The sequence below is a fragment of the Apiospora marii genome (genome assembly GCF_038362585.1).
Source record: "Apiospora marii strain CBS 49790 chromosome Unknown utg000007l_segment0_segment0, whole genome shotgun sequence".
Classification (NCBI taxonomy): domain Eukaryota; kingdom Fungi; phylum Ascomycota; class Sordariomycetes; order Amphisphaeriales; family Apiosporaceae; genus Apiospora; species Apiospora marii.
Genome location: NW_027117379.1, coordinates 665156 through 686209, shown reverse-complemented (window position 1 = coordinate 686209; position 21054 = coordinate 665156). Strand labels below are relative to the sequence as shown.

Sequence of the window (21054 nt, the reverse complement as noted above, 5' to 3'; positions counted from 1 at the left end):
GAGAACGAGATTAGGTTTAGAGGCGCGGAAATGTACCTAGTTCGTCACCATTCAAATGCCAAATGCCAACGTTCAGTTTCGCCTATCGCAGATGCAAAGAGGTTGCGAAGAGTAAAGTAAAGTTCCGGATTGTGGCTGGTGCCTTCGATGAGTCTTGGTAACTAAGAACTTAATGCCTGTGGCTGGAGCTCGGTTGCCACCTGACAACGCGATTGGCTAAGGCGCGTGTTACTGCCTTTAAGTGACGGGCGCGACGCATCTCTCGATAAACTGCCCGTAACAAAGCACTAATGGCAGTAATAGACAATTTTCTTGATCTAAACGAAGCTGTCTGTTTGTTTTCCTTTGTTACGCCAATCGCATGATCGTCGGATCGGTCAACATGTGGAAGTCGCCGCTATCATGGACGTCTTCCGCGTGCGACTGAATTGCATAGACCATTACCAGACGACCCCTACCAAATATGACCCCCAGCTTCGGAACGATGTCCGACCATCCCAGATACGTAAGGAACCGAAGCTTCCTGTCGTTCGGGTCTTTGGCGCGACGGAAACCGGACAAAAAGTGTGTGCTCACATTCATGGGGCTTTGCCGTATCTGTACGTAGAGTACGACGGTAGCTTGTTGCCTGAAGATGGTAAATCCTCTTAATCCCCCCAACCCGTACCAATCATGAGTATATCTAACCATTTAGTGCAGTCGGTGCTTACATCTATCGGTTGCACCTCTCTATTGATCATGCCCTGGCGGTGAGCTACCGGCGTAATGTGTACGCCGAGGACCCCAAGTTCGTGGCCCGGATCACCCTCGCCAAGGGCGTCCCCTTTTATGGGTTTTACGTGGGCTACCGGTTCTACCTTAAGATATACATGCTTAACCCCATGGTTATGACGAGACTGGCCGAGCTATTACAGCAGGGCGTTATCATGAAGCGGAAATTCCAGCCGTATGAGGCACACTTGCAGTACCTTCTCCAATTCATGACCGATTATAACCTTTACGGCTGCGGTTACATCGAAAGTCGCAGAGTGTCCTTTCGTGCACCTGTACCGCGCCATGATGACGATGAGAACTCGATTCATCTTTGGCACAGCGAGTCCATTTCAGCTGCTTGTGTCACAGATAGCTCTGATCTCCCTCGTGCTAGCCATTGCTCCATCGAAGTGGACATATGCGTCCAAGATATTCTCAATCGGCTTGATATCAAGGAGAGGCAGCTGCATCATAACTTTGTCGAGAAAACCCACCCCTTGTCACCGGATATGAAGCTCGTGCACAGTATGGCTGGCCTTTGGAAAGACGAAACCAGGCGTCGGAAGAGGAGGATGAAGAATCCAGCACCAGGGAGCAGTCCGTTTACCGCTGACGCCCTGATATCCATGTCAGCAGATCCTCGCAACTCCCAGATACCTGGGTGGCTTCATGAAGAGGAGTACCGGGAACAGATGCTGGACATGGTTCGGGAGGAAAACCAGAGGGGTGATGGGACTCAAGTCACTTTTGACAACTTCGTGAAGCCAATTCCATTAGAAGACACTGTTAACACGCTCTTGCAGTCTGTAGAGGACCTCTATCCGCAAAATCTTCGTCCATCTCTCGGCCTACCTGTGCCGGAGGTCGAAGCTGAGTTGCCGCCCACGAGCAGCATCATTGTTGATGACCAGCAAATCTTAGCGAACAACATGGGTGACGATGGCCTGTTCTCGGACGACTCGGACGAGGAGACTCTACGAATTACAAACAAATCCTCAGATTCTGCGGTAGGGCTTGGGAGCCGGACGACTGTCAAAGGAAGCTTGACAAGAACGACACCCTTGGGTTCAGGAACGCGAAGCAATAGCAGTCTACAACGTGCATCTAAACATTCAGATCCCTCAAACCTCACTCAAAACAAGCTTCCCAAAGGGCCCGATGTGCCGAAAGGGTTTCCCGAGGGTATCTATACCAGCCGACTGAAGTCGGGCAATTTCTCTCCAATTCCAGTGCCGGGAAAATTGTTAGAAATCGCCAGGGAACATGGTCTTGTTAGTAGAGTTGCGAAAAATATAAACTCGGGTGGATCTCTGGATATGACCACGAAACGGCCCCCGACTCCATCTCAGGGCGAACAGCAACCGAAACGTCGGCGAGTAAAATTCTCGCTGGATCATGAGGGCCATACTCCAAGCATCACTAAGGATTTTTCACGCGATCAGACTCCTGCAGCAATTAGCCAGTCCATGCCCCCAGCATCTTCACAAGGGGCGAAGGCCAAACAGAGAAGCCAGGGTTCTGGAGGCGGTTTGAATCAAACTCTCAACTTTTCAGTGGTGAAAGATCCAAACGATCCGAGCACGCGGCTGCGGCTTAGCCAGCAGACCAGCTCTCAACAGAGTCAGGATAGTTCGTACAAGAAACAAGTGGCCTTGGACTCGTTGCCATCTGGATCTGATGTTTCGTTGGACAAAAGTCTTGAGCCGCCAACGCAAATATGCGACTTTCCGTCCCAAACCATCAAAATAGTGGATGAAGCGACTTCACATATCGATGTGGGTTGTGTACCAAGGCAAAACGCTCATTTCTTCGTTTTCGCTACACCACCACCATCGGCGAAGGATGTTCTCTCTACCATGCAGATCAACAATCTCCCCGACGTCATCTATCAAGATGCGTATTATAGCAAAGACAAGGACGTGCCTCACCGGATGCGCGAGTACGCAGGACAAGAGTTCCGCTTGGAGAGTAATAGCATTCCTTATTTACCAGACTTCGATGAGATGGGTGGTTCCGCGGCAACATTTGGCATCCGACTGGAGACTTCGGCCCTTCGGCCATCAGATGAAGAAAATTACAGAAAGAAGAGGCGTGAATGCAGCCTTCGAAGCTGGGAGTTTGCCCAGCCGCCGCCCAGCTGCCTCGAGGTTGAAAAGTGGTGGCAGGATAGGAAAGGCGATATTGATGGCAAAGAACCTGCTTTGCATATTCAAGACGACCCGGAGCTTAAGCCATATCTGTCACAGATCGAAGGGGCAACACCCAAGAATAAGCATGGTTTCAAGTATTCCCAGAAGAAGAAGTCCACAAGCGTCCAATTCGAAGCACAGTACATGAGCACAATGGGCTTGGAGATTCATGTCAATACGAGAGGAAAGCTAGTGCCCAATCCAGAGGAGGACGAGGTCCAGTGTATATTCTGGTGTTCCAAGTCAGATGAATACCTCAATGCCGATGATCCTAACTCGTCGGATATCCGGTCTGGCATCATTGTTTCATCCGAAGACGGTATCATGGTTGAGAGGATACGGCGCCAGACGACCGCCGAAACCTACGAGGAGAGCTCAGAGCTGGACTTGATGGTGCGAATGGTTGAAATAGTCCGGACGCACGATCCCGATATTCTCACGGGCTACGAGGTTCATGGCAGCTCATGGGGGTATCTCATCGAAAGGGCCAGGTTCAAGTACGACTATAACCTGTGTGACGAGTTTTCGCGTATGAAGGTCCAGTCCTTTGGTAGGTTTGGTAAAGAAGCCGACCGCTGGGGATTTAATACGACATCAACCATCAGGGTCACGGGCAGGCACATGATCAATGTCTGGCGCGCCATGCGTGGCGAGCTCAACCTCTTGCAGTACACCATGGAGAACGTGGTGTGGCACTTGCTCCATCGTCGAATCCCGCACTACAACTGGAGGACATTATCAGACTGGTACATCAACCACAGGCCACGCGACCTGGCCAAGCTCCTTCGTTACTACTTGACTCGGACGAGACTTGACATCGAGATCCTGGAGGCCAATGAACTGGTTCCGCGGACGAGCGAGCAGGCCCGTCTTCTTGGCGTAGACTTCTTCTCCGTCTTCTCGCGAGGTTCGCAGTTCAAGGTGGAGTCCATCATGTTCCGCATTGCCAAACCTGAGAACTTCATGCTGGTCTCCCCAGACAGAAGGCAGGTTGGCGCTCAAAACGCCCTCGAGTGTCTTCCTCTGGTCATGGAGCCGCGGAGCGCGTTCTACAATAGTCCGCTCTTGGTATTGGACTTTCAGAGTCTGTATCCAAGTGTGATGATTGCGTACAACTATTGTTACTCAACTTTTCTTGGCCGCATAAACAATTGGCGAGGCGGTGCTAGCAAGATGGGGTTTGCAGACTATAAGAGACAGGACCGGCTCCTGGAGCTGCTCAAGGACCACGTCAATATTGCCCCTAACGGCATGATGTATAGCAAGGCCGAGGTCAGGAAGTCACTCCTGGCAAAGATGTTGACCGAAATCCTCGAGACTCGTGTCATGGTCAAAAGTGGCATGAAGCAAGACGAGGCCGACAAGACACTACAGCAACTCCTGAACAACCGACAGTTGGCCCTGAAGCTTCTTGCCAACGTTACGTATGGATACACCTCTGCCTCGTTCTCTGGTCGTATGCCTTGTTCGGAGATCGCCGACAGTATCGTACAGACCGGGCGGGAGACTCTAGAGCGCGCCATTGCCCTGATCCATTCCGTTGGGAAGTGGAATGCCGAGGTGGTCTATGGCGACACCGACTCGCTCTTTATTTACCTCCCAGGTCGGACCAAGGACCAGGCTTTTGATATTGGCGAGGAGATTGCAAAGACCATCACCGACATGAACCCTCGGCCGATCAAGCTGAAGTTCGAGAAGGTGTACCATCCCTGCCTTCTGATGGCTAAGAAACGATATGTGGGATACAAGTACGAGTCGCGCGACCAGGTCAAGCCCGACTTCGACGCCAAGGGTATCGAGACGGTCCGCCGCGACGGCACCCCGGCGGAGCAGATGATCGAGGAGAAGGCCTTGAAGATCCTGTTCGAGACGGCCGACCTGAGCCAGGTCAAGGAGTACTTCCAGGCGCAGTGCCGCAAGATCATGCACGGCAACGTCTCCATCCAGGACTTCTGCTTCGCCTGCGAGGTGAAGCTGGGCACCTACAGCGACCGGGGCCCGCCGCCGCCGGGGGCCCTCATCTCGACCAAGAAAATGCTCGAGGACGCGCGCGCCGAGCCCCAGTACGGCGAGCGCGTCCCCTACGTCGTCGTCACGGGCGCGCCGGGGGCCCGCCTCATCGACCGCTGCGTCGCGCCCGAGGACCTGCTGAGCGGCCTCCACGCCCACCTGAGCCTCGACGCCGAGTACTACATCGCCAAGAACCTGATCCCGCCGCTCGAGCGCATCTTCAACCTCGTCGGCGCCAACGTCCGCGCCTGGTACGACGAGATGCCCAAGGTGCAGCGCGTGCGCCGCGTCGATACCAGCGCCAGCGGGGGGCTCCTTCGTAAGGCGACGCTCGAGTCGTATATGCAGGCGGCTTCTTGTCTCGCGTGCGGCGCCAAGACGAACAACAGTAACACCTCCAACAAGAACAAGAACAGGAACCGCTACAATAATAACAACAACCAAGGGAGCGGCAGCGGCGACGCCTCGCCCGTCATCTCCGCGCTGTGCCTACGCTGCCAAGGCCGCCGGCACGCCCCGGCCTCGATCCAGAAGCTCCAGGTCCAGCTCGCGGCCGAGGAGCGCAAGCTGGCCGACGTCCAGAAGCTGTGCCGCAGCTGCGCGGGGCTCTCGCCGCTCGACGAGGTGCCCTGCGACAGCAAGGACTGCCCCGTCTTCTACACGCGCATGAAGCAGGCGGCGCGGTACCGCACCGAGCGGGGGCTCGTGGCGCCTGTGGTGCAGGCGCTGGTGGACGAGGTGGAGAGGCGGGATTTGTTGGAGTGGTGAGGGAAGGGAAAGGAAAGGAAGAGCGAGGGGGTTTGCCCCGGAAGCATTTCTTTGGATGTACTACTTGGTGCTCGGTGACAAATTACCTTGGGTGCAATGGAGATGAGACGATGACATGTAATAATGGTTGATAGAAAGGGTGATTTGGATAGCCAGGAGTCCTTGTATGTGTTTAGGTTTACGGCCCGCTGCTGGTCTTCGCATTGATATGATTAGGTGCAAGATGACCTTCGAAGAGCGTTGGCAGGACTGTGTTGGATAGATTTTAGGCAGTGGTAATATGCATTCACGGGGTCGAGGCAGTTCCGATGTATTCTTTCATCTATTGCGTTTCTGCAACCGCTCCTCGTAGTAATTACAATGACATAATATCTCTTGATTAGCTCTAGCTGGGTATCGTGAGGCGCCACTTGAGATCATCTGCTTGCGTGTTCAAGTTCATTTCCTCAATGAGCAATGGGTTGATAAGCTCCCAATGGTGGAAGACCACTATCTACGATCGTTCCGTTGACCGGTGTTGGTCCACTGAAGTTTGTACAACGATACAAGACCATGACTCCCTGGTGGCGACGTAGGAAGAGTGTGCAGTACGCCACGGCATACGAGCTGCTCGCTCATCGGTCATGCCCTTGGTCACTTAACTCGTTGTGACTGCAGCCAGTCGAGCTAAGCTTATCGCGCATCCTGTCATAGGATGTGCTGACCGATAGTACACTTGTCCATATCTTGTTCCTCTGTGCTGGGGAGGGATCAAGGATGATTAGAAGCACCCTGCTACTGGCTCATAGATGACCCGATTGTGTTGACTGATGCTGGCATGCCCCTGACTACTCATCCAGCTGAACTGCTGGTCCAGTCGCTGCTCCAGATGAAAGTCCCACAGCGCCATTCTGTATTCTTCTCCTTCTGGCCCGAAGGACCGATAGGCCTGGAGCAGATGTAGAAAGACCGGCCGCAGTTGACACCGGGCTTCTTCGTCACCAAGCTAATACAATCCTCGCCGTGCTCGCACTTCGGAACCACGCGCTTGCCAAGCAGCTTGGACCAGGATTCTTTTGACTCGATTGGGTCAATGAACTTCGCTGGGCTCGCTGGTGGCTGCATCTCCTGATCAGCTTGTGCAGCACCATTAGTTATTGCTTGGGAATTTGTGGCGGCTGGCTCGCTGGGAGTATCAGTGCTTCCGTCCATTCCAGGAGGGTTAACATTATTATCCCCTGAGCCAGGTGATTGATCGGTAGTGCTCGTGGCCTTGGGCTTGAAGAACCCCATGAGACTGCTTTGGCCCTTGCCTGTGGCAGCATCCTTGCCCGAGGTCGTCTTGGCCTTCTTCTGTGGTTTGCTGCTGGCCGAGGCGACAGACGGTGTCCGCTTCAGACCGCCTGCTAAGCGCTTAGCTGGCGAAGCGGTTGGGTTGAACGAAATTGGCTGAGACGACAGGGGTGTGTCCTTCTCCCGGACAGGTGAAAGCGGGGACTCTGACATAGTCGTATTCTGAGTAGACAGCTCTCCGGTAGAAGGGGCGGTAGAAGGCTTAGGGGTGCTTGCAGGTTTCTTAAAGAACATATCTTTAATGCTCCGTCGACGGTCAAACTCGGGAATGAGTTTCGCAGACAGGGGCAGCAGATCTTTCGCAGTCCACTCCCGAAGGCGCTGTCCGTCCTGGAACATCCCTTTGGGGTTCAGGAGATCCTTCAGGTGGACGTCTTTGCCATCAACCTGAACTACGTCGCTGAGGGTCGCGAAGACAGGACAGTGATCTGAGCCCATGAGGCCCTCTTGGATGTTGGAATCCTCAACCCAAGACTTCATGTTGTCGCTGCAGAGAACGTAATCAATACGGCTGCCAAAGTTGCCCGGTCTGCAGTTCTTCTTGGTCTCCCAACAGGTGTACATGCCCTCTCTTGTCGGATGGAAGAGTCTGCCAAGATCCCAAAGGACTGGTTCTTCTCGACCCTCGTCCCTTTCTCCATAAACCTCTCCCTCGAAGACGAGGTGATTGAAAAAGCGACGTGAGGGTGCCGAGAAGAAGTCCTGCATCGTCATTTCTTCTTTCCGCAGTTGCTCAGCCAAACCCGCGGTGTCGGCACCAGATCTCACAATGTTCAGATCCCCTGTGAGGATTACTCTCTTGCCCATCGCAACGAGGTTACGAATACGCACATCGAGAGCCTCATGATAGCCGGCCCTGTAGTCATTCCGACTCTCGTCTCGAGTGGCCGGACTGTACGTCCCAATGAGAACAAAGGCCGGGAATTCCAGAATAACACATCGGCCCTCGCAGTCAAGCGTAGCGTCGTCGACAATGCCGCTCAACTGGCCTGGGCGAGGATAGCCGCCTATCTGCTGGTCCTCGGGAAGCTCGCTGAACTTTGTGGTGGAGTTTGGCGGGCACAGAACGCCCGTGATGCCCTCTTCGGCGCGGATGGGTGCGCATACCGAGTTGCGCGTGTAAATGACCACGCCTGAGTAGCCCTTCTTGTGCTTGGGAAGACTGAAGAAAACGTCCCAGCCGGGCACGAGGACCATGTCATCTTGGAGATCCTTTCGCTGGATCTTGGTCTCCTGCATCACTACAATGTCGGCCTGTAGAATACCAAACATGTGCTGTCGACTTTGTTAGTTAGAGCCGAGATAGAAGCCGAATGTCAATTACCTCGAACGTGCGGTTTTCTCTCCATGGCTGATACCCAAATGGGTTTCTATCCTATGGTCAGGCATGGTCACCCTCGATGAGATCCGACAACATCATGACTATCTTACCTGATGCCGTTCACTGTCGTAGATGCATATTAGTAGCTACTTCCTCGTATAATGAATACATATTGAAAGTAGGCTTATGCTTACCGTTCCATGAAGTGATACGGACCCCCATATTGTCGTGTGATTCTGTCTTGTTGAGTTGCTGGTTGTCTTATGCATGGGCGTTGTATTTACAGAAAGTAGGCGTGCCCACGTTCAGATATCTTATAAAGATTGGCGTCGCAAGAGGGCTGGCGGCTCCTTACACAATCAATGAGCGGACAGTCTCTCGAGTATCTCATGGGAATATTGATAGAATAGACCACAAAATTGACTGCTAACTCAGGTCCATAACAGGTGAGGGTATCTCTTCTCAATTCGGTTTTGAGATAATTCACGTTGGCGATGCGATGCACTTTCACCCGGAGCTGCAGGCCAGTCAGTCAATCAATGATGCAACTGCGTCACAGCTGGAACACCAAAACGACGCGGATTCAGCTGACCGGGACCCAGTGAGCGGTACTTTTACGGAAGTACCGAATTTGGTCTTTTCCTGCCTCAGGCAGCACAAAGCCTAACCGGTTGGCCCAAGCTTTTTGCGACAACCGAGCTTTGAGGTCATTCGAGAGTGCCAATATCGAACCACTTCAATTGCTACCACCCTCTTGCAAAACCTCCCGCCGACAGCCATATCGCAGAAACTCTCCACTCCCCAATTGATCCACGACCACGATCTAAAAATGTTCGCCCAACGCCAGATCTTCCAGGCGGCTCCCCGCCTGTCCGCCCAGCTGCGCAACACCGCCTTCCGCGGCAACGTCCAGCGCCGTCTGGCCTCGACCGAGAACGCCTTCGTCAAGGAGCGTGAGGCCGTCAAGGAGCACGCCGCCGCCACTACTGGTGCGTACAATGCCGTCCTCGGCTTATTCGGCCCTTTCCCGCACTTTCCCCCTCTATATCGACCGCATATGCTAACCTTCTTCCTGCGATACAGAGCTCTGGCGCAAGATCTCCATCTAGTAAGCCTTGGCCGATTGACTCACCCCCCTTCCTTTCCGCCGGAAGCATGAAATGCCAATTGATGAGCGGACTCCCGCCCAATTGGGGAGAGCGCCCTTCGCCGGCCATACCACCACACACATCATCGAATCACGCATGCGAAGAAGAAGAGGAAGCAGACGGAGGAAGTGTCAAATTGCTGACCGAGAAATTCGCTGATATAGTGCCGTCATCCCCTGCATCGGCCTCGCCGGCCTCAACGCCTACAACCTTTGGTCCGAGCACTGGGAGCACTGGAGCCACCAGCCCCCGCTGGAGGAGCGCGTCGAGTACCCCTACCAGAACATCCGCACCAAGAACTTCCCCTGGAGCGACGGCGACAAGACTCTGTTCTGGAACAAGTCCGTCAACTACCACAACAAGGACAAGACCGCATAAATCAGCTTCCTCTTTATTCGTTCAGTATACTCGCTCCCTCTCGAGGAATGATGGCGTGATAGTGGCATAGCAGATGTCCAGAGGAGAAAGGGGTAGGGGGAGGGAGCGAGGGGAGACGGGATATCGCGACCTATCCGAAGATTAAAGACAAGCAAATCCAGCAAAATAGAGCGATGGAAACACGACGATCACTGGTGGTGTAGACCCGGGGATCCCGAACGGCCGCCCGGCAGAAATTACATGGCCAGAACTGGCACCTTGTGTGTGATACCTGTAGATATCTCTTTCCTTTTGTCACAGGCAGTGAATTGATTCGAAGCCGCGAGACCTTGAATAGCCCTGGACCTTGACTACTGTGCTCGATCAACGCCGTAGACTGTTATGCCGGACAATCGTAATAACCCGGATACGGTCTGTTAATACATCGATTTGGTGCGGGCGGTCATATGTCATTGTGACGTTTGATGTAGCTGCGAGTCAAAGATGCCCCTATTGGCCACAAAACAAACGAAACCATATGCATACTTGCTTATTTCCGAGGTATCCTTATGTCGTGGTATAAGGTGGAAGCGAATTCGAAACCAATTTCCAACTACTCTCCGCGGACAAATTCTTCGGCCCCTTTACTTGAAAGCAGTCTCGCCCATCATTACAGTTGTTCCCGTCGTCTTCAAAGCAAGGCTGTGTAATCAACGAGGTTTTGTATATTGTGTGTATTCCCCTGTCCTATTCCATCTATAAGAAGCCACATGCCAAACAATGTCATCCTGTATGCCAGGCAGAGAGACAGACGACTTGCTTGCGCGTATGCTTGCAGCAGCATTAACCGCAGCATCGCTGTGACTAACTCAACGAGAAAATATAAATTGCCAGCCTCCCCCTAATGGTATATATGTATATCCGCATACCCCCCATGGCCCCTATTGATCTTTCTTGATTCAACAGATTGCCAAAAGTAAGGGTAATAACAAACCAAACCCAACGAACCCCTGAACACCTTGACAATGCATACGCGACGGGTCGCAAGAAAAAGAATCCTACTAATGATCAAGAGAACCAATTAGCTATGAAAGAGCCATGGCCGCCGCCGCCGCCGCATCGGCCACCCTCCTTGATTTATCATCTGCTCCTGCGGCCTTCTCCTCGGCCGGCTCATCCTCTTCTTCGATGTCCAACTCCCGGATTTCTTGGTTCTCCAACCAGTTCGCCCAAGCCTCTTCCTCGTCCTCGGTGTCTGGCATGATTCTCCGTTGCGGAAGTTCCGGCGGCGTCCGAGCTTTCCTGCGTTGTGGAAGATCGGGCGGCGTACGGCCCCGCCTCTCACGTTCCGTGTGCACTTCATGCGGTTCGGCGAGCCCCTTTGGTGTTCCTGTGCTTGGACGGGAGAATCCAGAAGAGCCGCGACTTGCAGTATCCTCGTCCGCAACATCTTCTACCCATGCATGCTTAGGACCAACAGCCGAGATTGGCGCATCGCCGCCGTGCTCATCAAATCCCTCATGCAACGGCATCAGTGGCGATGAAGGCTGCGAGTCCGCCGGCACCTCCACAACCAAGACATTCTCATCCGTCCCACCTTCATCATCCAGGTAGGCCTCCGACACGCGTCTCCGTCGGGGCAGCGGAGGAACAGGTACCGGACGACGAACTGTCTTCGTCTGGTCCACACTTGTCGTACTTTGCCGGTTTGGGAGAGTGGGCGGCTGCACAGGACTTCGCTTGGGAACGGCCACTTTAGAGGACCTCCTTTCCGGACCCGGCAGAGGCGTGCCCGGTGGTGGAAGAGGTTGACCACGACCCATAGGCTGATTCAGGTCCACCGCTGGGGGGTCGGAAAGCTTTCGACCGTCAGGCCCCTGACCATTCCGGCTCTGAAGAGCATTCCAACCCCACCGCTTCGCCGTAGCCGCGGCGTTGGACACAGCTGCCAAGGTAGCACTTTTGCGCTCAGGCGTTCCTCCTCCATTGGTGGAGGGAGTGGGGATGTATCTTTCCGGGCGAAGAAGTTTCGCCCCACGGAACCGCTGCTACTCTTGACGGAACCTTTGACCGACGGCGCGGGCGAACTACTCCCCGCGCTGTCGATAGAGGATGCGGTATTTCTACGCCCCGTGGGTGTTAATGACTGCCCATACGAACCGTCAACGGCCAGCGAGTCTGTAGAGGAAGCTTCTGGCTTTTCTGGCAGCGACTTGTCGCCCATTGAAGGTTGTGAGAACTTCTTTACAGGCCTTTGTTCTGGCGATGATGGTGTCGAACGAGCGGCGACGCTGGCCATGACGCGAACAGCCTCTTCCCCATCAGGACTGGCTGGGGACGGCTTGAACGTTTCTGCATTGGTAGGATCCGTACTTATAATAGGGGTCGAGGCCGAAAACGAACCTTGACGCATGAGACGGGGAGCTTCAGCTATAGGTTGGGCGTGCTTTGTATCTACTGCCGTAGTGGATGCGGATGCTTGCTGAGAGGAAGTTGGTGGCGGCTTCATTTTGTTTGTCCTTCTGGCCCAGAAACCATTGGGGGCCGAGTGGTCATGCGAGATGGTATGGCTCTTCTCTATCCCCGGTGTCGGTGTCACCTCGGGAGCAGCAGCCGACGAAGGCGCCCCCGTCTGTTCAATATGAGCAACTTCGTCGACGTCGCCAAGAGCCGCGGCAATTTCCTCGTAATCTTCCGAGTGCACAACGGCATCGTCTCCAGCAAATATACCTCCCCGCCATTCCTTGTGTTCTGTCTTGGAAAAGGGTATGTCATCCCAGAAAGGATGCACCAAGGTTTCCGCAAAGACCTCCTTAATGCGGTTCTCGATCTGGCGGAGAATAACGGTATAGGTGATCTGTCTGGAACTGACAATAGGCTCAATGCTCATTTCTAGTTTAGGCATGGTCTGGAACGAAAACCAAATCCGATTGCTCGGCGGCGGTTTAATCTTGAACAAGATGTGCCCCTCGAGTTTCTTCAATACGGCTGCGATTTCCAGGTTGACTTCGCGCGCCTTGAAGCGAGGTCCCAAGTCAATCCTAGCTGTCGCAGCAATGCCAAGACGAGTACATCCCGTGTACTTAATGTCGGCTTCCATAACGAACTCTCCCTCGACGGTAAGATCTCTCAAGCGTGGGTTTGTGATATAGGGTGCCGCATCGCCGGTGTCAACATCCTGCAAGCTGATCCTCGTCAGGAATGACGGACGCTTGACTCGAGACAGCTTCTTCGTGATCTTTTCCCGAATCTCGTTTTCTAGGTCGCGTGTCTTGTATATGCTCAGGAAAATGCGGCCAATCAGCGCATTCAGCCATCTAGTCTGCATATGCTCCTCAGAGGCATGTAGTCGTTGCACGAGCGAAATGATATCTTTGACATCAAAATTTTGAGGCTGCGGCGCCTTGCTAGTTGCGCCAAACACGTGCTCCTGGTTCTTTATCATGGAAAAGTAGAAGTCCTCCTTGGCAGAGCAGTTTTCCGAAAACAAGTAGAAGGGCTTGGACATCTGTGTATCTGGGCTCACACCAATCGTAGCCTCTTTCCTCGTCAAACACAGAGCGTTTCTCTTTATAAACAGTTCGCCTTCGGGAGTAACGTCGCCTCCTGAGTATATGCTGATGTCGTGGTGGGCGAGCGAAATCACATGTCGCACCTCGAGCTGTTCCTCGTCGTCGAAAAGCATCAAGTGGCCGTGTCTGAGCAAGGTGAACCCGATTAGCACAGGACCGGGACAGGCAGATTGGCCAGACAAAAAGAAGAGAAGCCATCTTACCTTAGCACGACGTAGAATACGTTCCCGGCCTTTTTAGGGCGAAGACTGGCGCCGCTGTTCGTATCAGGGCCTGAGGATTGTTTCCGGTCGAAGATGGTCTGGTACATGGCCTGGTACACGCTCCGACTTGGGGCGGCAACGGTGGTTGAGCCGATGGGAGTCGAGCGCTCAATAGGCTTCGCATCGATCCCCATAGGGACGTATTCACGGCATACTGCAAAGTAGCCCGCTGCCGTATCCGACGCATCGGCCGGCCGCGATTTCAGCTCTTCCTTTTGCCCCTTCAAGGTCGCCTTCAGGTCGGTCGTTTCGTCGCCGGGCTGTACGATGCTGTCGGCGTCGTCGGCCCGAGTCTCTTGTGCATGGTCGCGGACGGGGAGGGTCCAGTAGGCATGCAGTAGGATCGTGGCAAGCACGAGCGGGATGAAGGTAACACCACCCAGTAGGTAGGTTAACAGGAATCCGGTCCAGCTGCCCATTTTGGCGCTGCCACAAAGCCGCTGGCGGAATCAATGTCTTTTGAACGCAACATGAACAAAGTCTCGGAGGTCATGGGCGTTGGCGCGTTTGCTTGTTCGTTACTGTTACAGGCGGCAAGAGCGACGACGAATTACATGCCCACCAGGACGGCGGGGTGCGCAGCGATTCGAGGAACGGGTGGCACAGGGACCAAGTCAAGGGAGGCGAGACACGGAAGATGAGGATTGGTTGCAGGAATGGAATTCTGGCTTCATCTAAAGTCAAGGAGGTGCTAACTGGTTCGTAGGGCACAAGCTGGAGCGAGGGCTATGGGTTCCCAGAGCTGAGCTGACGTGACAATACCAGCGCTGCTAGTATTCGGCGGCAGTAGCAACCAGCCAGAGACCAGATCAGACCAACGTCAGTGGGTGAACGAGCCACGTGTGGGGTAGACAACCTGCCGGGAGCGTTGAAAACCGGGCCCCGATCATCCCTCACTCAGCCCACCAAGCCTTGCCCGCCTAGCCTTAACACATGATTTTGGCTGGCACCCTTTGACATACTTACTTTGTGATCCAGTTGACCCCTAAAGTCTCACAACGAATGTGCACAAGAGTCTCACAATAACCTAAGTAAGCATACACACTCACACATACATGCATGCATACAGTACACACGTATCAGTCGGGGTTATTTCCCACTGATGGAAAGACAGTCAATAGCTAAGAAAAAGTGGTCCTCATGGAATATATACGAGGTACCAAAAACGCACTGAGGGTATCCGTAAAACAGCAACAGACAGACAAATTGATCAATTTAGCCTCCCCCCTGCAACCATCGTAAGCCTGAAAGCCACCCCTGAAAGCCTGTCTGTGTCGACCTCCCACCTGCCAAGCTGAGAGTTCAGTTGCAAGCGCTTCAGACTAGCTGCTGCACCTGAGCTGGCACGGGCTCAGGGTTCCAGATAGACATTGGTGGGCATTTTCTTGCCGTCTGCGCCGATCTCGAAGTCCTCCTCCTTGCGGTCTGGATTGAGGCCAAGCTTAATGAGATGCTGCTTCTCCTTGTAGCCAAGAACAACATCGTCGAACCCGGCCCATAGAAGAGATCTGGCTTCCATGGTCCTCACCTTCTCGTTGCGTGCCTTGTCGCGAATTTGCTGCTGGTTTCGCTTAACCTCATACCGTCCTTTGTTTTCTAGTACCGCCCATGAGCACCCGTAATTAGCAATGTCCTCGATGAGTTTCCACGTATCGTCGTCCGACCACGGGATACGCTTTTGGGGCGGTCTCGTCTTATGCAATCGGATTGCTCCCTTGCTAGCTTGAGCGCGTTGAGTGAGAATGGCCAAATCGTGAGGCTGTGTTTCTTTTCGGGCGACATGGTCGTCTTGTTCATCACCAGATCCTCCAGAACGTGACTTAGACGGAATGGCGGTGGGTGGAAGAGGCCGTGAGGGGCCGGCGGTAGCAGGAAGCTCTGAAAGACGAACCCTTTTGGCGGCGATTCGATCACTGTTCTTATCTAGAACCGAGTTCGTCTCAAAAGGGTCGGCTTCGGAGTCTGCGTCTGCAGAAGGTTCCACGGTAGGTACTGGTCTCTTTGACGTGCTGCTTCGATGGTGGACTGCTGGCAGAGAGCTGGCTGGCGGAGCCGACTCATTCGGTCTGCTGCTGCTAATAATCTCACCGGGATCCAAGGCCATTATTCTGTTATGGAGCTGCTGGTTGGATATCAATGCCGCTTGCGATGATGCTGGCCTAGCAGGAGTGCTATGTGCCACTGAAACTTCATCCTCGTCAACGTCCTTATCATTGTAGAGGATACTCTTACTGCAAATCGTCAGTATGGTTTCTACAGGCCATATGCATCACGGTTTGGATAGCTTACGTGGCCTCTACCCCTGGTTTGCGGATGACCTCCTCCCCCATTTCAGAGTCATCGTCATCGTCATCATCTGAAGCATCGACTATGCTCTTACTGGGAATGTGTCAGTGTCTCGTAAACTTGTGCATGCCGGAATGGACTTACCCAGCTAAGGAATCTAATCTGTGAATGGATTGTCCCTCTTCAGAATCCGCCTCTGACTCCTCGGCCTCTGGTTCTGGCTCTGGCTCATCGTCGTCTTGGGGAACCATCAACGAGGAACTGCGATGCTCTTCATCACCGTGCGATACTTCCTTTACATGCGATACTTCCGTTGGCGTCGAAGAGTCCTTGTCTTCCTTACTCTGGACTTCCGGCCGACGTGGAGCGAACAGCTTTTCCGAAGTTGCCTCAGTCCATTTCTCAAGGGTATGGACGAGTTGCTCCACTGGATAATCGGCTTCCATCCTGCTTTGTGTCTTATCGCGCTTTTTTTCTGACAAGTAGCTGTCCAGTACCTTCATGTGAGCCTGGTATTGCTCGTTTGTCAAGCCGGGGATTTGGGGACTGGTAAGACGCTTATATGGTCCTTGCGAAATGGCCTGCTTCGCAGCCTTACGCGATTCAACCTTATCTTCGCAAAATACCCTGGTGGCGAGGACATAAGGATCTTCGTGGGTTTCCCGGTGAATCAGGCTGGCCAGGTGACAGCATCGAAGTGAGAATGCTAGGTCAGTCTGCCTGGCAACCTCGTCCTCGTCCTCCGTTGGTGCAGAGAAATCGAAGACCCAGGGAAAATTAGTCGCAACCTTGTCAATGATTTCCTGTGCCTTTTCCGCGGCAAGTGGCGTGCCCAAAAGGTATGACAGTAGAAGGACGAGGTTTGACTTGCATATGGCGCGGTATGCACGGTTAGCAAAATCTTGGTCTTGGTGATCTTTGAGTACGCGGTGGAAGCGCATAACGTCAATGAACAACTGATCTTGGTGTATGAAATCCGACTGGGAAGCCTTCAACCTGGTGAAGGCGGATTTCATCTGATTCCGCTGCAACTTCAACATTACCCCAGACTGATCACCATTGTTCAGCAGGATCAAGGACTTGTATAGTTCGAAGCTTTGTTCCTGAATAGGAGAAGCCAAATGCTCAAGCAACTCGAGCGTTTCACTTGAGGGGTCGCCATCTTTGGGTACCGCCGGCTGAAGTGCAAATGGTTCTACATCCTCGGCTTCCTCTAGCAGAGACCTGTTGATCTTACGTTTTGGAGGTGAGACTGAAGACAAGGTGAGCGGCACGCATCTTTTCTCACAACTCGTGGTTCAAAACTTACAGAAGCTATCATTTCCCAACATCGGGCTTCCTTCAGGAGATTCAATCTCCTCCAACCCGGCCTCTGAGGGCAGAAAGATGGTACTGGCATCAGGACTTGCCCGCGGTGCACTTCGACGAGTAATCGGGAATGCATTCTTTTTCACGGGATCGACCGATTCCTGGTCCTCAGTGGGTGGGAAATCCGGCGGTGCTGCCTTCTGTTCGGCCGCTCGACGCGTCTGTCGCGTCGGTCTAGGTTCGCTGACGGGTTGCTTAGCAGAGGACGGCGGTGCACTCGAGGCCGCAGCGGCCTTGGACCTGGTGGACGGTGCCATGAGGAATCGAAAAACAATAAAATTGACTCCTAGGCAGGCTGTATCACTCAGCAGGACTCTGTTTTTGAGAGGTTGTTAAGGTGAAGTTTATTGATTTTATGTAAAGCGCGCACGGACCTTCGACGAGCAAAAGATTGAATGTAGGTGAGGTTCAGGAAAGGTAAGGATGGCGTGACAGCTTTCCAAAAAATAATGGCACTTTTGGATGCTACCTATGTGAAAGCGACGTGACGAGAAACAAATAGCTACATTCTCTTATTCACCTCACCGTATGTTTGTGGACTAGAAGGGCAGAAAAAGGGGTAACAGTGAGTCCATGCAGTTGTCCTATAGCCCAGATCGATTGTTCTGCGACGACTCAGGGAGAGCTCTCCCCTCCTCCAGACCTGGACTCGATACATGTAATAAAGAATCAGTTGTATGCACAAGGCAAACGAAGGCAAGTGCGACGAAGTTGTATGCACAAGGTAAGTGCGACGAAGTTGCTGCACCGAACAAATAGAAAGAAGAAGAAAAATTGTGTGTCTATGTCAAGTCTATATCTAGACAAGCTGCAGGAAAAGGGGGTTCTCGCATAGCAGTTTTTACTAATCTCAGTTCGAGCCCATTAGGGAGGACTTGTAGCCTGTAGGTATTTCAGCACAGCCTCCCGATACCGATACCGTCTCCAAGCCCCCTGTTCTGATTGGGGAAATTTGGCTTCTCTAAGCCAAACATGGCGGTTTTGCCCCTGCATCAATCATACTTCTTTTGGGGACTACTGCCGTAAAAGTCGTATTGTCTCATGCACAACACGTAGTGCTCATACGTAAGGAACGATCAGCTTGCATAGGGCCAGCATTATGACAAGTTCCTGGCAAGGAGAAAGTTGGAAGTCCATGGCGCAGCCGTCCATGCGTCTTTGCAAGTTGCCTCCTTGAAAAGACATGACTTAGTTTCGTAGATATCTCCAGTCGCAGCGCCGAACTATATGAAATTCCAACTGTATTTCAAACCCTTTGCCTGCCCGTAATCGTAATACCTGCTTCGTCCGAATTGGTACGCATTGCTTCAAGTTCGAGTCGGCCGCGTGTCTCATTCCTCAATCAATCAATCGCGGCTGGGTTTTTTCAGAAGGTCTAGGCCACGAGTCCACTACGCTACTCCCGTTAATTATTAGCACAGACCCCTGCCTGTCAACTCAATGGGGGCTTCTGGTTGATTTCCTAGTCGAGCTTTCCCATCACGACTTCCTCCAGATCCAACAGGAAACAGATCTCCTGTCCGACTTCAATTCTCTTTTGCTGCAGTGTGTCCGTCTTTTATTCCTAATCCTTTATTTGCCTGCTGTTAAGCCTACCACCTTCCTTCTCTTCGTACGCGGCAATTGAGAGACATTTCTGTGTCACGACAGCCACAACCCAAAAAAAAGATCCTAATCCGAACCCCAATCAATCACTGTAGTCCCCGGTCTGGACACTTTTCACTCCTTTCACCATCAACAACCCAACAACTCGACGACTCTTGCTACAGTGACCCCTCAGTCGACTCGTTCATCAACGCCACAATGAAGTTACGGCAGAAGCAAGCGCAGCTCCTGCTCCTTCTGCTGCCCGCCCTCGCCATTGCGACTTCGACCCCGGATACCACGTCAGAGAAGGAAGTCCGTGCCGCGATAGAGCGCGATCCCGTTACTGGAGCTACTGGTGCCTCGGCCGCCCAGGCCGCTCAAAAGCCAAAGTACGATGTCGGTACTAAGGACGCTCCCGTAGACGGCAAAGATGGGAAGCCGCACGAGGGCCCCTTCGTCGAGCCGAAGAAGGCCGACAAGACAGACCCTGTGGCCCCCAAGAAGGAATTGCCTCCCCTGAAGGATGCGCCCAAGGACCACACCGTCTACGAAGGCAAGGAGGTCCCCCAAACGAACGACGGCGTCATGGACGATCGGGACCACCTGCGACCGAAGAAGGGCACTACCGGCACCGAGGGCGGCGTCAGCGAAAAGGACAAGGCCCGCAAGGCCAAGGAGGGTAAGACTGGCGAGAAGGTCGAGAAGGTTCCCGAAACCCCCAAGGAGAAGCCGCCTCTGCCCCACAGTGAGCAGGAGAAGATTTCCAGCGACAAGGGCACCAAGAATGAGAAGGAGAAGGAAGTCAAGGACAAGGATGATGTCCAGAAGACGCCTGAGCAGGTTGCCGGTCTGGAGAAGCCTACCGATCTCCCGGGCAAGTTCCGCGACAGCCCGAACCCCCTTCCCAACTCAGCCAACAAGGACCACCTCGATGTATCCAAGCCCAAGACGAAACCCGCGAAGGATTGGAAAGACACTGTCCAAGATGGGAGCGAGGGCATTATTCAGCCGTTCCACTCCTTTATCTTGTCCTTTGCCATGATCCTGTTCTCCGAAGTCGGCGACAAGACGTTCCTGGTTGCTGCCCTCATGGCCATGAAGCACGACCGCATGGTGGTGTTCACCGCAGCCTTTGGCGCTTTGCTGGTCATGACTTTCCTGTCTGCCATTCTTGGTCACACTCTGCCGGCTCTGATCCCCAAGAAGATTACGGCTTTCCTTGCCGCCGGACTCTTCTTTGTCTTTGGCGCCAAGTTGCTGCGCGAGGGTATGGCCATGAGTCCTGATGAGGGTGTTGCTGCCGAGATGCAGGAGGTTGAGATGGAGATGGCGGAGAAGGAGCACCAGGCCATGAAGCAAGGAAGGCGCCGATCGTCGGTGTACGCTATGGAGATGGGTCTGGGACGCAACCGCAAGTCCCGCTCCAAGTCCCGGTTCCCGACGCCGCCCCGCAGCCCCTCGACTTCGCCGGCTAGAAGCCCGTCCCCTCGTGGTGGCATCGCGGGCAGCATCGGTACTGGCTTGTCCAACCTGGCTTCGCTCCTGCTGAGCCCGGCTTGGGTACAGACGTTCGTCATGACCTTCCTGGGCGAGTGGGGTGATCGTAGCCAGATTGCAACCATTGCGATGGCGGCCGGTCAAGATTACTGGTGGGTCACCCTGGGCGCCCTTGTTGGCCACTCCATATGCACTGGTGTCGCCGTTATTGGTGGCCGAGCCATTGCCGGCAAGGTCAGCATGAAAGTTGGTAAGTTTGCTATGATACCCCGATCCCCCGTACTCCTGAAGTCGAGCTAACAAGATACTAGTCACCGTGGGCGGAGCTTTGGCCTTCCTGGTGTTCGGGTTCATTTACCTGTTTGAAGCTTTGTACGCTTAATTTAGCACGGTAACTACATACTTGGTATGAAAAGTTGACACGCGGCAACTAAAAGCAGAGGCTGCGGTGCATATATCTCAGTATATTGATCAGCACCGGCCTGCTAGTGTATGTCCGCCTATTACGGCCTTTTATTTCTTTACTTGTATAGTAAATGCGGCACCCGGAGGGGGAGGGATACCCTGATCTGCACGTTAATGGAAAGCGAGAGCTATGGACGT

At 53.4% G+C, this 21054-nt stretch overlaps 6 protein-coding genes across 6 annotated transcripts; 3 read left to right on the top strand and 3 right to left on the bottom strand.

Annotated features, from left to right (window-relative positions):
• Positions 1–402: 402 nt before the first annotated feature.
• Positions 403–5720, top strand: PG985_010624 (uncharacterized protein; the record flags this gene model as incomplete). The annotated part of the gene is made up of 2 exons (XM_066830392.1): positions 403–637; positions 700–5720. 2 exons carry the CDS (start codon positions 403–405, stop codon positions 5718–5720), a joined length of 5256 nt encoding a protein of 1751 aa, XP_066681074.1.
• An 831-nt stretch (positions 5721–6551) lies between these two features.
• On the bottom strand, positions 6552–8595 carry PG985_010623 (DNA lyase; the record flags this gene model as incomplete). Its single annotated transcript, XM_066830391.1, has 4 exons — positions 6552–8327; positions 8377–8422; positions 8484–8496; positions 8568–8595. The coding sequence occupies 4 exons, from the start codon at positions 8593–8595 to the stop codon at positions 6552–6554; spliced, it is 1863 nt and encodes a 620-aa protein (XP_066681073.1).
• A 607-nt stretch (positions 8596–9202) lies between these two features.
• On the top strand, positions 9203–9899 carry PG985_010622 (uncharacterized protein; the record flags this gene model as incomplete). The annotated part of the gene is made up of 3 exons (XM_066830390.1): positions 9203–9362; positions 9457–9481; positions 9686–9899. 3 exons carry the CDS (start codon positions 9203–9205, stop codon positions 9897–9899), a joined length of 399 nt encoding a protein of 132 aa, XP_066681072.1.
• Positions 9900–10963: 1064 nt separating this feature from the next.
• On the bottom strand, positions 10964–14132 carry PG985_010621 (uncharacterized protein; the record flags this gene model as incomplete). The annotated part of the gene is given in 3 exon segments (XM_066830389.1): positions 10964–11923; positions 11938–13576; positions 13654–14132. The coding sequence occupies 3 exon segments, from the start codon at positions 14130–14132 to the stop codon at positions 10964–10966; spliced, it is 3078 nt and encodes a 1025-aa protein (XP_066681071.1).
• Positions 14133–15064: 932 nt separating this feature from the next.
• Positions 15065–17624, bottom strand: PG985_010620 (uncharacterized protein; the record flags this gene model as incomplete). The annotated part of the gene is made up of 4 exons (XM_066830388.1): positions 15065–15944; positions 16003–16092; positions 16144–17251; positions 17309–17624. The coding sequence occupies 4 exons, from the start codon at positions 17622–17624 to the stop codon at positions 15065–15067; spliced, it is 2394 nt and encodes a 797-aa protein (XP_066681070.1).
• A 1546-nt stretch (positions 17625–19170) lies between these two features.
• On the top strand, positions 19171–20833 carry PG985_010619 (G.t1.c1; the record flags this gene model as incomplete). The annotated part of the gene is made up of 2 exons (XM_066830387.1): positions 19171–20701; positions 20763–20833. 2 exons carry the CDS (start codon positions 19171–19173, stop codon positions 20831–20833), a joined length of 1602 nt encoding a protein of 533 aa, XP_066681069.1.
• Between the last annotated feature and the right edge of the window lie 221 nt (positions 20834–21054).